Here is a 16,403-nt window from a genome sequence, read left to right on the forward strand (position 1 = left end):
TTTTTTTTGTTAATTTAATATTATTATTATATTTCATATTCTGATTTTAACATAATGTATCATTATAAAATATGGTTTAGTTTAATTTCTTGTGTAAAAAAAAGTCTAGTTTTTTTTTTCAATTCTATTAAATCTTTTAGACGAAAGCTTATCTTCTATTGAACTAAGTCAGAATGAATATTAATAATAATTGATCTTAAAAGTAGGTAATTTAGCCATGGGGGGTCTGAGGTAATAGTACATTTTGTAAAAGGGGGTCACTCGTCCAAAATAGTTTGGGGATCCCTGCTCTATATTATTGTGAATATTCTATAATGCATATTAGTTTTAAAAGAATGTATTTAACAGATTAAAAAGTTTAATGCATCTTAGTAGATTGTTTATTGATTCTTCGACTGCTTAAGTATAGTGTAATAACTATAAGCTCCTTTAATTATCTGTAAAAAAATGTAATTTGAATTTATTTCGAAGTAATAATTTAACTGTCACTACCGACCTATCTACTAAACACATTGCTGTCTCTGTTGTTTTCAAAGAAAATAAGAGAGACAACTATATCTGTCTGTGTATACTTCGTCATTGGAAGCTGACAGTAACAAATGAAATTACTAAAATTGGAGAAGGTATGTTGGTAAAAAAATTACTAGAAAATATTATTAATTGTACTAAATTTTGCCTGCAACTTCTTTCTCAAAACTTAGAAAACAGACTATGAGTAGTACTAAATGTCATAGAACATGCATCATGTTTTTGAAGGTACCTTCTATCAAACATGCACCCAAACTTTGGAATTTATATGCATAATATTAGTAAGACAATGATTGTGTTGTATAAAGAAGTCCATAGCATGGCACGAGAAAGACTAAGTTTAGAAGATGCTCTGCCAACAAAGATGTGGTCGTCTTTAAATTATGTCATTATTTTGGTCTCTTACGTTAATAAAAGTGGCGAGAGTTAGATCTGTGAAGGGTCCGGCTGTGAACACTATTGTCTCTCGAAACTGATGAATTAGCATACAGATCTCCTTCTGTCTCGACACATCACTTGACCACCAACGACTCTCGTATGGACCTTGCATTAAATCTTTGCTCTGGAAAACATTGATACTTTAAAAGACATGAAATATAAAAAAAATACTCACTTTCACAACTGCCAAAATCAATATTCTATCTGAAGAAAGTTTTGTTTAACTATCTGATTCAAATTTAACAAATTTAAAGATCATTTTATTGCACAAAGAAATTATAACAATTTTCGGTGAGATCTCAAGGTTCAAATTTCGATTTCGGCAGTTAGTGTCTGTTGTAGTGCTTTGTGCGTCTGTTAGCGACTGATATGACAACGCATTGGGGAACGCCTATGTCCAGCAGTGGGAAGACAAATTCTGATGATAATGATGATGGTGGCAAATAATGATAATAACTGACTTGTTTATGATGACTGACATGATAATGATGACTGACATAATAATGATGACTGACATAATAATGATAACTGATTTGTTAATAGACTAACTTGTTAATGATGACTGACATGATGATAGTGACTGACTTAATGATAATTACAGACATGTTAATGATGACTGACATGATGATAGTGACTGACTTAATGATAATTACAGACATGTTAATGATGACTGACATGATTATGATGATTGACATGATGATAATGACTGACATGTTAATGATGACTGATATGATAATGTTGACTGGCATGATAATGATGACTGACATGTTAATCATGACTGAAATGATGACAATGACTAACATGTTAATGACGACTGCTATGATGAGAATGACTGACATAATAATGATGACTGACATGTGAATGATGACTGGCATGATAATATTGACTGACATGTTAATGATGAGTGACATGATGATAATGTTGACTGATATGATAATGATGACTGACATGTTAATGAAATGAAATTAAACACTTACCGCAAATATCACTTCATTACTATGCCAGCAGTAAAACAGTAGTTGTGATACACCAAATAATAAATACTCGCCTAACATCAAACCTCTTAAAGCACTAGACTCTTCCTAAAAATACATTGAAGTTTAACATCGAAATTGAATTACATTAAAAAATGTTCCATCAAGCTTAACAAAAATTTTTAACTTGTATGATTTTTTTGTTCGACTATAATGTAATACATTGTTAACATATTTAAAATATATATTACACATAAATCAATAAATAAAAAATGTGTGACGTCACCTTTGACACCTAATTAAAGGGAGTCAACTTCAGAGAGCGATCATTTGCTGGTTGGCTTCTGAAGTGACAGGTCGTGTCAAAGTGCACTGTGCCAATACAATTGTATCGATTAACGGCTGATTATTTTTCCCCCTCAATGTTGTAAATATCATTAAAATAAGTTAATTTTTAATTTAGTAAAATAATAAACCCGTCTTGTGATTCTTTTTTTAAACAAAGTTTGGTTTTAGTTGCTAAAAATATATTGTTAACATATTTAAAATCTGTATAACCTTTGAAATCATCGGAATTTGAAACACTGAAAATCCAACCGATGCAGTGTAAATTCTGCTGTTGTAATAAATTTTATTTATCGACACAAAACAATTCGTATGGAAATTTGCGATAAGACAAAATTATTTTATTAAATTAATTTGTATATAAATTAATATGCATTTATGTGTATAAAAATTATTTCTAGAATATTTTTTTACTTTAATAAAATTTAAGCGTTGAAAATGAAGATTAAATGTAACTTTTTTTTTATATATCAAAAGGAGGCAAACGAGTAAACGGCCACCTGAATTCGCCGAAATAGCGAGGCGACCGTTGCCCATAGATATCCACAAATGCAGATGCGTTACCTACCTTTAATCAACGAAGAAGGGGACGCACAGAAAGAGGATATTTCTCCTTCCTATGCGTCCCCTCTTCCGCCAAATCCACTTCCCCTTCCCACCCTTTTCCTATTAGGAACTAAAAGAAAGAGGATTTACCTTAGTAACTTACCTTAGTACCTGAATATTTAACAAAAATATGTAAAATAAGTATAATTAACTATATATTTTATAAAGATATTACATAACTAGGTGTCGCCCGCGACTCTGTCCGTGCGGAATTAAAATAAAAACTTAATAAGTAGCCTATGTGTTCTTCCAGACTATGTTCTACATCTGTACCAAATTACATCAAGATCCGTTCAGCCATTCTGGAGATACCTTAAAATCCATTCATTCAACATTCGCATTTATAATATTAGTAAGAAGTAAGATAACTTACAGTAAACTGATATGCAGTCACACAAAGCATTATAGTACATACAAACATGTAAAGTAACATCAGTGGAGACATACATGCATTGTACAATCTTGTGTATCTATAAGACAAAATTATGACATTAAAACTCATATCTATGTTACCCAAAGAACTAGAAAAATTAGAGATAGCTCTTCTTATATCTCTCTGCAGTTTTCTACATTTTATATAATGAATTTTTTGCATAGAAATTCGTATCGTAGCATAAATTGTAGTATACATCGTAGTACATATTGTAGCATGCTTCGTAGCACTAAGCATACAACGTAGCACATTTCGTAGGATACATTTAAAATTAATCTTTCCACACTTTATTGGTTTACACTTACTTGATTAAATCAACGTATCTTCTATGGCAAGTCTTAATACGTCTATATATTTCTTCTTCATCAACAGCGGATTCCTCTGTTCCAAAAATATAACCACAATCGTTCCTTAATACTTCAATTTCAACTCTAAAGAATACTACTATAACAATAGCAGTAGCATCAAACGCTGATATCCAACCGATACCAAAAATAGTCGCATAACTTTGAAATAAAGACGCAGCTATGTAACCAGAGAATTTTGTCTTATCCCATGGAACCCATGAAGGTACTACGGCCAATCCAAGTTCAGTACCATTCTTAACATTTAACCTATAAATAGGTGTAGTGATGTATTTAAATAATGGGTGAAGAACAATACTGAAGCCAGTGATGACAATCAAAATCCAATAAATGTAAGTAATTCTTCGACAATATCTTGTAAATTTAATTATTATGTTAACATTGAAAGAATCAGATGATTTTCTCTGTTCGACATCTGCTCTATTAACGTAAGCAATGATTTGCTTCCAACGAGTTTGCCAAAGGTACACTGTAATAATTTTAAAACCGTAACTAGTACTGGACATTGATGATTTCAAATTAACTAATACATGATCTAGTTCAGATCGAGTAAACCAAATGTCTATATATTCTGTGGCTATAAAAATTAATACCATTACATTCATGAAAATAAAAATATATTTAGAAAATAAATTATCAGGAAGTAAAACTCCGAAGAAACGAAGTGCTTTTAAATTAGGACCTAATAATGGTGTTTTGGGGTCTTCTAATTTTTTTGTTAAACTGTACAACATTTTGTATAGCCTATACAAATTATCAGGACTGTTCATAGTTTATTGAAGGTATAATGGTATGATAGTAAAACAACTTCTTTTATATATGTCGCTTTGCTTAGTGATGCATATTTACAAAGACAAAAAAAATAGGTAGTTGACAGGATATTATCGTGATTAAGAACAATTTTACAAAGTTTTCATCATCATCAGCTTATTATATCCCCACTGAGGAGCTCGGAGCCTACCCTAACATAGAGGTGACTAGGTCATAGTCAAACCACGCAGGCCAAGTGTGGGTTGACTTCACACATATCTTTGAATTTCTTCTCAGATATGTGCAGGTTGCATAACGATGTTTTTCTTCACCATAAGAACATCGGATAGATGTACATATGTAATTTGAAACTCGAAAACACATTGTTACATGGCGGATGCGAACCCAGGACCTGCAATTTGCAAATTAAGTGCGTAACCCCTGAGCCACCAACGCCCCGAATTGGTAATCATAAATATTGAACTGAATATTACTTCACCATTTAAAACTATGTTAGTTTAATTTAGCCAATATATAAACATTTACTCTTGCATATTTCTCTTAGAATTTCACCATAATTCTTAAAAATATATCATTTAATTTAAACAAAAAATATCGATAAAATGCTGTGGACATCGCTAGATTTTTCTATAGCAGTTATAAATTGTGATAAAAGTTAATTAATAACATTATTGTAGAATTAATATACTGGTAATTATAACAAATTCTAGAACAGAACGTATTATGAATAAATTAATTATATGGCATTAAATATATTACGTCAGAACTTTGAATTAATCCTTTTCCATTTTCTATTTTACTTATTATAGCTGTCGCCCGCGTCACCGTCCGCGAGGAATTAAAAAAACCTAATTAGTAGCCTATGTGTCCACACTATGTTCTACATCTATGAAAAATTTCATCGAGATCCATGCAGCCGTTTTGGAGATACCTTCCAACAAACATCCATCCATTAAAACATTCGCATCTATATATATAAAAGAAAGTCGTGTTAGTTACTGTCGAACTGATTTAGCTGAAAATTGATGGGAAGGTAGCTTAGAACTAGGAGATGGACATAGGAACTTTTTTATCTTGTGTGCATTTTTTTTATTCCGCGCGGACGTAGTCGCGGGTAAAAGCTAGTTTATAATATTAGTAAGATTTGAATTAAAAAAATATATTGTATAACCCTTCTATGATTGGCCAAAGTACTGTAACGGAATTAACACTAATTCTATTTCCAAAACGTCGGAGTCAGCTCTTAGAACATATCCCCACCGACGAGCTCGGAACATACCCATATGAGGTATGACTCGGTCATAGTCAATCACCCTGACCAAGTGCGGGTTTGTTGATACACATATTATCTTTCAACATCTTCGCAGAGAGCAAGAGCAAGAGTGTCTCAAGGGTTAAGCACTAGACTTGCAATCTGCAGGTCCTGGGTTCGAATCCCGCCATGTACCAATGTGTTTTTCGATTTTCGATTTACATATGTACATTTATCCGACGTTCTTACAGTGAAGGAAAATATCGTGATGCAACCTGCACATATGTGTGAAGTCAACCAACCCGCACTGGGCTAGCGTGGTTGACTATGGCCTAGTCACCCCTAACTTGGGGAGGCTTCAAGCCTCTCGGTGGGAACGTATAGTGAGCTGATCTATCTTCCAAGATAACCAGGTTGCATCACGATGTTTCAATCACCGCAAAATCGTCAAATAAATGTACGTATGTAATTCGTAAAACACATTGATACATATTAGTACATAATGGGGATCGAACCTGGACGTGTAGATTTCGATCCGCTTCTGCCAAGGGTTTTAACAACTGTGCCACGGACGCTTGTACCAAAACACATTCACACGGATCTTTTTCAACTATGGAATCACACTGTTAGTATTTCATAAATTTTAGACCTATTAGGATTTATATTATTAGGACAGGATTATATTTATTATTTTACTACATTGAGTAAAAACTATTTAATTTGAATTTCATAATTGTGATTCATAGTTCTGTATATTAAAAGCTTAGTTAAGAATATTATGGTTCGATAATTTTAACTAAAGTACATACAACTCAGGTAGTTTCAGATTTCATATGCTGGCAATTATCCAGCTTTTTGAAATTCAAAAGCGCCTATTAATTTAACGCTTGACAGTGTTACAGTCGATTTAATGCACTTTATTGCTATACATTTTGTGGCAGGTACTTTACGTCATTAATATTATTTTATTTTATTCATTACAAACTCGTATTACTAGTTAATGTTAAATATTTCAATAAACTGATGAAAACTGACATAGCGCCGGATACCACTAATAAAGGGTATATCATATCAAATTTCATTCCAATCCGTAATCGAGTTATTTTTACCAAATACAAACTGCACATTTATCGCCCGTTTTCAGCGCTCATTTTTAATGCAACAAAGTTTTTTAATTAAGCCCAGGCCAAATTCGCGATTTTTACATCTACTGAAATTTACAAAAGTTTCTTATTAATGTTACTTTTAATTCGACATGTATTTATTTTAATCATACTTTAATCGTTTGGAAAGTTGAAAAGAGGAAATGTCAAGACTGGTAAGGCTTTAGCGAGACGCGATAAAACCGCAAATTTATCGAGCAACTTTGAACGCGACGAAACATTGCCGCAATTTCTAATCTCCACTTCGGGAAACTTTATTGAGGACAAGTTGCGATAAAGTTGCTTACCGAGATCTTGACGCTTCGCATTATTAATTCCTTTACTTCAACACAATGACATCGGTTATTGGGAAATAATCTTAGTAATATTATAAATGCAAATGTTGAGATGGATTGATGTTTGTTTGAAGATATCTTCGCAACGGCTCAACGGATCATGATGAAATTTGGCACAGATGTAGAACATAGTCTGGAACACAGAGGCTTATTACGTTTTTTTAATCCGCGCGGACCGAGTTGCAGGCTACAGCTAGTATAAATATGTTTCTATAATAGTTATGGATGGTTAGTTCAATTTGATTTATTTAATTTAAATTTTGATTAAAGCAGGTTTTAGATTTAAATACCTTCATATATTTGCTGTGCTAGCATTTTTGAATTAAACATTATCATGGTCCATTAAAAAAACTCAATAAATTAGAATACTTTATTATATCTTAGTCAACACAGTACATTTCTTTAGAAACTGATAAAAAAAATGGAATTTTGAATGAATTTTCCAGTTTCAAAATAATTACTAATTTTGTGTTAGGACTATTTGCGTTGGAGCCATCGTAAATCAACGCTCGAAATGGCAAACTTAACGAAATCTCGTAATATATATAAATATATAGTCTTGTCTTCTTAATTAAGTATTACATGACGTCAGCGTTAATTTTGAAACAGTTTACTCCAGATTATTCGATTAAGCGTTCAACGAACTGAAATTTGTTTAACGACTGAAGTATTCGTCTTTGCAATTAACGAGTATATTGTTTGGGAATGAGAAATTTAAGTTACCAGGCCGTTGTGAAATTTAATAGCAATTATTTTTAAATAACTCACAATTTTAATTTTAATTTTAATAACTCACAATTGAATACCTTTGTTAGTTTTAGATTTAGTTAGGATTTATTGGACTAAATATTTTTGGTGATTGTGTGATTTACCTGCGAACATAAAATTTTATTCCAAGGACAAATATAAAAAGTACCTGTGAAAACTAGAATCGTTAACATTAGAATTATATATATTGCTATGATTTTTTTGCAGGCGTATTTTGAAAGTATTTTATCTTCATATTTAAACTATCATAATTGTTCATTTTAAATTGATATCAATACCTATAACTCTTTGCAAACAATCCAAAAGGAGTTAAACTCCACAACGTTGCCCCCAGTCTATTTTCCAGCTACGAATTTCTTATTATTTCCATTTTACATTCCGTTCCGTGCAATTTGAGCCATTTATATGCTAATATCTTTGAGGCACTGTTGTTTACGATTGTACTGCGAACGCTTGTGTCGTAGTTAGGTCATTTTAATTATGATCAAATTAATAATGCATTTACTAATTAACACCGGGAATATCTATTGTGCTTGACAGACTGATATAACAGAAACTATGAACCAAATCGGAAAAATTGAAAAAACAAACCTATTTTTTTACCTTTCGGAATTCGTCTTATTACTTACGTCCATAAACACAAAATCTACATATACACATGAAAAACTATTGTCACTATTGTCGAAACAAATTCCACTAATATTATACTTAAATTGCGAATGTTTGGATGTATGTTTGTTAGAAGGTATCTCCATAACGACTGCATGGATCTCGTTAAAATTTAGTATAGATATAGACGCAGTCTGAAAGAACACAAAGGCTACCTATGATCTCGAAAATGTGTCCTGTTCCCGTGGGATACGTTTGATTTATATATTTTTTACTCGATAACTCCGCAACGGGTCTGCGCAACACATCTTATTGAAATTTAGCACACATATAGAACATAATCTCTAATAAAATATGAGATTCGATATTTTTTTTAATTCTTGATGAAGGATAGAATACTTCTTGTGAACTCAGAATCTTGAAATTTGATACGAAGTCACGTCTTATATAACAGATAAAGGAAAGCGAAAACTGAAAATTTTACTTATATACCTTAAGGTTTGTACGAAACCCTCAGTGCGCGAGCCCGACTCTCACTTGAGCGGGTTTTTAAGTAAAGTTATGTAATCGGCATTTTTGGCACGTCGGGAACTAGATACCTGTTGTACCTGATGTGCCAACTCAACCAGAGTACCAAACATCGAGTATTATATCTATTAAAGCTATTAAGCCCTCTTTTCATTATTCTCTTTCGGCTTGTGTGTTAAAAATTTATATAGTTCTTGAACATTATTAATTAATGTTTATACACAGGAAAAATCTTTGTTTTTTTCCAGTGCAATTCTTGTTTAAATATTTTTTCAGTTCGTACCCATCGTAACAGCCACAGGCCCTTATTAATTACCGGCCATAAAAATTCATGGCGTAACGTGTGTAATGCTCGTTGCTTTTATAAATTTTACACATTCATGAGCATACCCACAAATGTTGGCCGCCCCTGCCATACTTTAATTTAAGGTTATATTTTTAACGAGATTGTTACTCATAATATGCAAGGGCGAAAGGTTGGAATATTCGTAGGAGTAAAAATATTTTTTTTACAATTCTGATAATACAAGCATTTGTAAAAATACATTAATAGTAACTGTCGCTCGCATGTCGCGGAATTAAAGAAAACTTAATCAGTGGCCTATATGTTCTTCCAGACATTCGTCCATCCATCCATCTAAACTTTGGCATTTATAATGTTAGTAAGATAGATTATCCTCAGCCTATATAAATACTTGTTAGATGTTAGTTTCTAATTCTATGTTTCGTTTTTTTGTAAAAATGCCAGCTGAAAATCTGCGCAGGGACAGTTTAGTCTGTCCCTGCTGCGCTGAGCTGGATTCCTTTTACCACACTTTTTTATCAAGTTTGTACCTTGTATATGTTTTATGTGTGGTAATAAATGTTTTTCTTTTTTTCCTATATTACGAAAAATGTTATTTGAAAATTATATGTATAAAAATATATAAATTAAAATAGATATTATTGTTTTTGTCCCTGGTGACTGTTTACAGTAGCAATAATTCTTTTTACATAAAGGACAAAACAAAAGTTCTTTTTTTCGTATTTCACTTTTAAATCCTGGTAAAAATAATATATATATTTTTTGTTGACGTTTCGCAATCCGGTTTTCGATGCATACCGAAGTTCAATTGACCGGATATTTCGCACTGGTAGTGAATTGTTCCGCTTCCAAATAAAACTATATATCCATTTAAAAATTCATATAGAATTTTACCACACGGCTTTTTGTAAATTGAACTTCGCTTTTTTTATGCATACGCAAAACTAAAAAAATGTACCTGTGATAAACAACATACAACTGTAACACAATAAAATAGTTGCTATTATTTTTCAGCAGGAGTTACTTAAGGTAATTCTTAAACGACATAATTCGTTGATATATTGCACTGCTTTTATTTCTGGTTAGTGTTATATTAGGTCCTTACATATGAAATTGGCGTTTTGTATGGGAGGAACAAAAAGTCGAATATTTTTAATATAATATATTTAATTAATCAAAGTATGAACCATTATTTTCTATGCACTTTTGCCATCTCATAGGTAGTTCATTGATCCCTTTACTAAAAAAACCAGTCGGACGGGAATCAATAAAATCTTTGAAGGCGATTTGGACTGCCCCATCGGAGTTGAATTTTTTCCCTTGCAAGAAGTTATCCAAATTTCGAAAAAAATGGTAATCTGTTGGAGCAAGGTCCGGGGAGTACGGAGGATGTCTTAGACTTTCCAATTGAAGCTCTTCTAATTTAGTAGCCGTCTGTTGCGCAGTGTGTGGTCTAGCGTTGTCGTGAAGCAGCAGTGTCGTGGAGCGATTGACCAGCCTAGGTTGTTTAGCCGCTAGCTTTTCCATCATGGTTTGCAATTGCTGACAATAGACATCAGCCGTAATAGTCTGGCCAGATTTGAGAAAACTGTAATGAACAATACCGGCACTAGTCCACCAAACGCTTACAAGTAACTTTTTTGGGGTTAATTTTCGCTTGGGGCAGGATTTGGCTGGCTGGCCAGGATCCAACCATTGCGCTGAGCGCTTCCGATTATCGTAAAGAACCCATTTTTCATCACAGGTAATGATTCGGTTTAAAATACCTTCATTATTGTGCCGGTTTAGTAATGTAACGCAACAGTCGACGCGCGTTTGCCGGTTTGCTTCAGTCAATTCGTGAGGTACCCACCTTTCAAGCTTTTTAATCTTCCCAATTTGCTTCAAGTGAATTAAAACAGTTTTATCACTAACATCGCAGCCTGCAGCTAACTCGGACGTGGTTTGCGATGGATCCGCTTCCACAATAGCCTTCAACTCTTCATTATCAACTTGAGTCTCAGGCCGTCCACGGGGCTTGTTCTGCAGATCGAAATTTCCAGAACGAAAACGTTGGAACCAAAAACGAACTGTGTTTTCTTTTGCAACACGACCGCCATACACATCATTCACCCTTCGAGTCGTTTCCGCAGCACTAGTGCCACGGCGGAACTCGTACTCGTAAATAATGCGATATTTTAAGTTTTCCATTTTGTAAAATGAGTGACGCAAACAGAAAAAAACAGAAGAAAAAAAACAAATGAATGACGGTCATCGAACCACAAGTACATGAGTCTATAGCTGTACAAATTTGAATTTGGAATTCCTTACCAAAGAGGAGAAATTCGTGATTAAAGTGGCCAGTACGAAAAACGCCAATTTCATATGTAAGGACCTAATATTTATATTTTCACACAAAACTCTTACTCTGTGACCTTGTATTGTTAAAGAACACTCACAATGAGCCACTTACACTTGACCTGAGCAATGGCTGAAGTGTCTTAAGAAATTTATACTTTCTATTGTGCTTTGTATGCTTAAACACTATTTTACTGCCACACTCTGCCCCTTAGTGTAGATTTCTCATGCGAAACCTACGCTAAGAGAAGCCCTTAGCGGAAGCCCTATAGAATTTTTGACTCTATTAACCTCATTATTTAAAATTCTTACTAATGTTATTAAGAGGAAATATGCGATTGATTCTTTGCTTGTTTTCGTTGAATAGGCTCCGAAACTACTGAACCGATTTGAGAAATTCTTTATGTGTTGGGAAGCTACACTATCCCTGTGTGACATAGTCTGTACTCATTACTAGATTTTTTTTAATTCCGCACGGACGAAATCGCGGGCAACTGCTAACCTATAAATAGAATAGGCGGGTAATCTGAAACAAATACTACTAATAATAATTAAATACAAGTAAGTTAATAACAACAGGAAAAAAATATTGCAACAAGAAATACCATGCGAATACTTGTGCGTTCCTGAGGCCTAATTTAAGTCCACTTTCCTTTCCCATCCTTCTCTTATAAGGAAGGAGAAGTGGATTTGACGGTGGAGGGGACGCATAGGAAGGTGATATCCTCTTTCCTCCCCTGTCATGTGGCACTTGCCCGTTTGCCATTTTATGATATAAAAAAAACATTAGTGTAAAGTGGCCTATAGATACGAACCCGGTACTATAAACTTGTTTGATACTAATTATAATTATTTATCATCACTTGATATATTATGTATCGTATATATATTTTCAATGGGATTTAATAAATCAGGTCACCGGGGTTAGGTAAAACGCTGTTGAGGCGTTTACTATTCATTGACTAAAGAAAAGGCTTCGCTGCAAATTATTCCACCCTTCTTTAATTAAGCTATGAATGGTTGATTAATTTTAAAGCACACTCCTTTATTTGCTGAGACTTAAAACTGACATTCTAAAAATGAAAACTTTTTATTGATAAACGTTTTTATTAAACTATCTATATATATATATATAAAAGAAAGTTGTGTTAGTTACACCATTTATAACTCAAGAACGGCGGAATCGATTTGACTGGAAATTGGTGGGCAGGTAGCTTAGAACCAGGAAACGGACATAGGATAATTTTTACCCCGTTTCCTATTTTTTTTTATTCCGCGCGGACGGAGTCGCGGGAAAAAGCTAGTAGTAAATAAAGAAGTCAACTCACGCTTGTTAACCAGAGGGTTATTCGAGTCAGATCAGTCAGAGTTAGACAGTCAAATAATATAGTGCTGAAGTCACAATAAACAAAGAATAACATTTAAATTTTTTTCTTTCTTAAATGGCATTATCTGTGGCATTATTAATCGACCAACCATAGGTTTCTAAGACAAAAATCCCCATTAAAAAAATATTGTAATCTCTGTTTTATCAAAGATGACAGGGATGACAGCATGTTTTATACAGAGATTTTGGTTTTAAAAACGAAAGATATGTCACGTCAGGATTTTTTTTTTTTAAATAAATAGTGTTTATTTCCATGGCTAATATGCTTTAAACTGCTAACGTATATTCCTCGTAAAAGTCAACTCGATAACTTCCTGATATTTATTGTAGGCCAAAAAACATCGCGGCAGTAACTAACAAAGAATATATTTTTTGTTTTATTGGCAGTTTATCAACTTTATTTCACAATAGTTCACCGCTATTTCTACTATTTATATACATTTATTACATAGTATATTTTAAATATTTTTTTACATTCATCCATCCATCCATTCAGCCTTGTTACGCCTACTGCTGGGCATAGGCCTCCCCCAAAGATCGCCACGATGATCGGTCCTGTGCAACCCGCGTCCAGGATACTCCCGCAACCTTGACCAGATCATCGGTCCATCTTGCGGGAGGCCTGCCCACGCTGCGTCGACCTATACGTGGCCGCCATACCAATACTTTGCGGCCCCATCGGCCGTCCGTTCTGCGGACAATATGGCCGGCACTTAAGGCTTACAATTCTTCGGGCATTTTTTTACATACTAAGTAAATATATCCGACGTTCTTACAGTGAAGGAAATCATTGTAATGCAACCTGCACATATCTGCGAAGAAATTCAATGATATGTGTGAAGTCAACCCGCACTGGGCTATGTTTGACTATGACCTAGTCACCCCTTTTTTTTATTTTTTTATGAGGGGAAATGCAAATGGCCTAGTCACCCCTAACTTAAGGTAGGCTCCGAGCCTCTCAGTGAGGACGTATAGTAAGCTGATGATGAATAATAAATCTTATAAAAGAAGTCTAAAGCCCTTTGTACAAGGCAACGTATATCGTCGAAGCTAATATTGTGTAGCGTACCTCGGTGTCCGTATTAATTAAGTTTACGGGTAAATGCTTATAATCCCTTAGTAAACAGAGACATGACACCCATTGTATGGATGTATTATCTGTTATAACATACTCTTAAATATTTATATAAGAAAATAATAAATTTTTCAGAATATGTTATATTAATTATGAATAAGACATTGAAATTGTTCACATAAACTAACGAATAGTGGAAAAGAAAATTTAACTAGAAAAAAAACAAAAAACGATCAGAAGTACACGTGTGTAATCAGCTCTGAATCGGTTCATATCATCAGGTCATCGGTTCATAACATAGACTAGAGCCGTTGAGCTGCGACTTCATAATTAAATTGGTAGGTAACGGCTCATCGCGATGTACTATAATGATGTAAGCCGACTAGCCGTGAGCTGCCCGATGACTCGCAGTTCGCAGCTCGAATACTTCAACGCAGGTACAAATTGAGCTGGTCTGTGAACCGGTTCACTGATCTGCTTCACACCTGCGAACCGTGAGCTGATTCATAATAAACCCATGTCTAATCAGAAGAGGAAAACATCAGTATAAAATGGTTCAACTATTTGTTATCAATCCGAAAACTTTGATATTTCCAACAATACATAAACTACAAATTTTACTCGAAGACCCTTAATTCCAAACACTTCTTATGAAACACTTTTTCTAAGACAGACATACATAATTTTATTATAACAAATATTACAATGGCGGCTCGTGTATTGGAGGAATTAGATGTTCTTTTGTTTACTTAACTTCGGCGTTCAATCGAGATATTTCATTAACTTGGGATAATATAATATAGTAATTGAATTTATACTTAAATGAGTATAACCCTCAGAATATAATCTCTACAGTTCAGCTTAATCCACTATGAGATCCATTTAATAGTGGCTTGATTAAATACCTAAGAGATTATATTGTAACCCTTTCTGAAAATCCCCTTCTTACTAATGAAAGATTAAATCTTATTACAAAAGGCATCTGACCTCTACATACCACTAGACAGGATATAAGCTGTGGTATTTTGTGCCTAAATGATTTACGCCATTTTAGCGCTGATTGTATCTGATTGGTCGTTTTAGAAATTCGTACTAAGAACAATGATAAAATTATCCGACAGTAACTTCAATTGGTGTTTTTAAGTTGGAATGAAACAAAAGCTATCATATACAAGCAGGGACCTATCCAGAGTATATTTATAGAGATAATTTTAAATATTAGGTCCTTACATATGAAATTGGAGTTTTGTATGGGAGGAACAAAAAGTCGAATATTTTTTTATAGAATATATTTAATTAATCAAAGTATGAACCATTATTTTCTATGCACTTTTGCCATCTCATAGGTAGTTCATTGATCCCTTTACTAAAAAAACCAGTCGGACGGGAATCAATAAAATCTTTGAAGGCGATTTGGACTGCCCCATCGGAGTTGAATTTTTTCCCTTGCAAGAAGTTATCCAAATTTCGAAAAAAATGGTAATCTGTTGGAGCAAGGTCCGGGGAGTACGGAGGATGTCTTAGACTTTCCAATTGAAGCTCTTCTAATTAAGTAGCCGTCTGTTGCGCAGTGTGTGGTCTAGCGTTGTCGTGAAGCAGCAGTGGCGTGGAGCGATTGACCAGCCTAGGTTGTTTAGCCGTTAGCTTTTCCATCATGGTTTGCAATTGCTGACAATAGACATCAGCCGTAATAGTCTGGCCAGATTTGAGAAAACTGTAATGAACAATACCGGCACTAGTCCACCAAACGCTTACAAGTAACTTTTTTGGGGTTAATTTTCGCTTGGGGCAGGATTTGGCTGGCTGGCCAGGATCCAACCATTGCGCTGAGCGCTTCCGATTATCGTAAAGAACCCATTTTTCATCACAGGTAATGATTCGGTTTAAAATACCTTCATTATTGTGCCGGTTTAGTAATGTAACGCAACAGTCGACGCGCGTTTGCCGGTTTGCTTCAGTCAATTCGTGAGGTACCCACCTTTCAAGCTTTTTAATCTTCCCAATTTGCTTCAAGTGAATTAAAACAGTTTTATCACTAACATCGCAGCCTGCAGCTAACTCGGACGTGGTTTGCGATGGATCCGCTTCCACAATAGCCTTCAACTCTTCATTATCAACTTGAGTCTCATGCCGTCCACGGGGCTTGTTCTGCAGATCGAAATTTCCAGAACGAAAACGTTGGAAC

The 16,403-nt window shown here is 34.1% G+C and overlaps 1 protein-coding gene across 1 annotated transcript; it reads right to left on the reverse strand.

Moving 5' to 3' along the window:
* Positions 1-380: 380 nt before the first annotated feature.
* Positions 381-4,423, reverse strand: LOC106719191 (odorant receptor 43a). Its single transcript, XM_045684142.1, has 6 exons — positions 4,323-4,423; positions 3,630-3,938; positions 3,265-3,361; positions 1,944-2,048; positions 935-1,090; positions 381-437 (listed from the first exon to the last, which is right to left on the reverse strand). Exons 1-6 carry the CDS (start codon positions 4,421-4,423, stop codon positions 381-383), a joined length of 825 nt encoding a protein of 274 aa, XP_045540098.1.
* Positions 4,424-16,403: the final 11,980 nt, after the last annotated feature.

Source organism: Papilio machaon, chromosome 25 (assembly GCF_912999745.1).
Source record: "Papilio machaon chromosome 25, ilPapMach1.1, whole genome shotgun sequence".
Classification (NCBI taxonomy): domain Eukaryota; kingdom Metazoa; phylum Arthropoda; class Insecta; order Lepidoptera; family Papilionidae; genus Papilio; species Papilio machaon.

Bases quoted from the DNA above. Each gene is read 5' to 3' on its own strand.
- LOC106719191 (XM_045684142.1), bottom strand. From the start codon at position 4,423: ATGTTGTACAGTTTAACAAAAAAATTAGAAGACCCCAAAACACCATTA. The intron at 3,362-3,629 runs GTAAGTGTAAAC...TTTGTCTTATAG, and splicing joins AGATACGTTGATTTAATCAA to ATACACAAGATTGTACAATG. The intron at 1,091-1,943 runs GTAAGTGTTTAA...AATGTTTTCCAG, and splicing joins GTAATGAAGTGATATTTGCG to AGCAAAGATTTAATGCAAGG.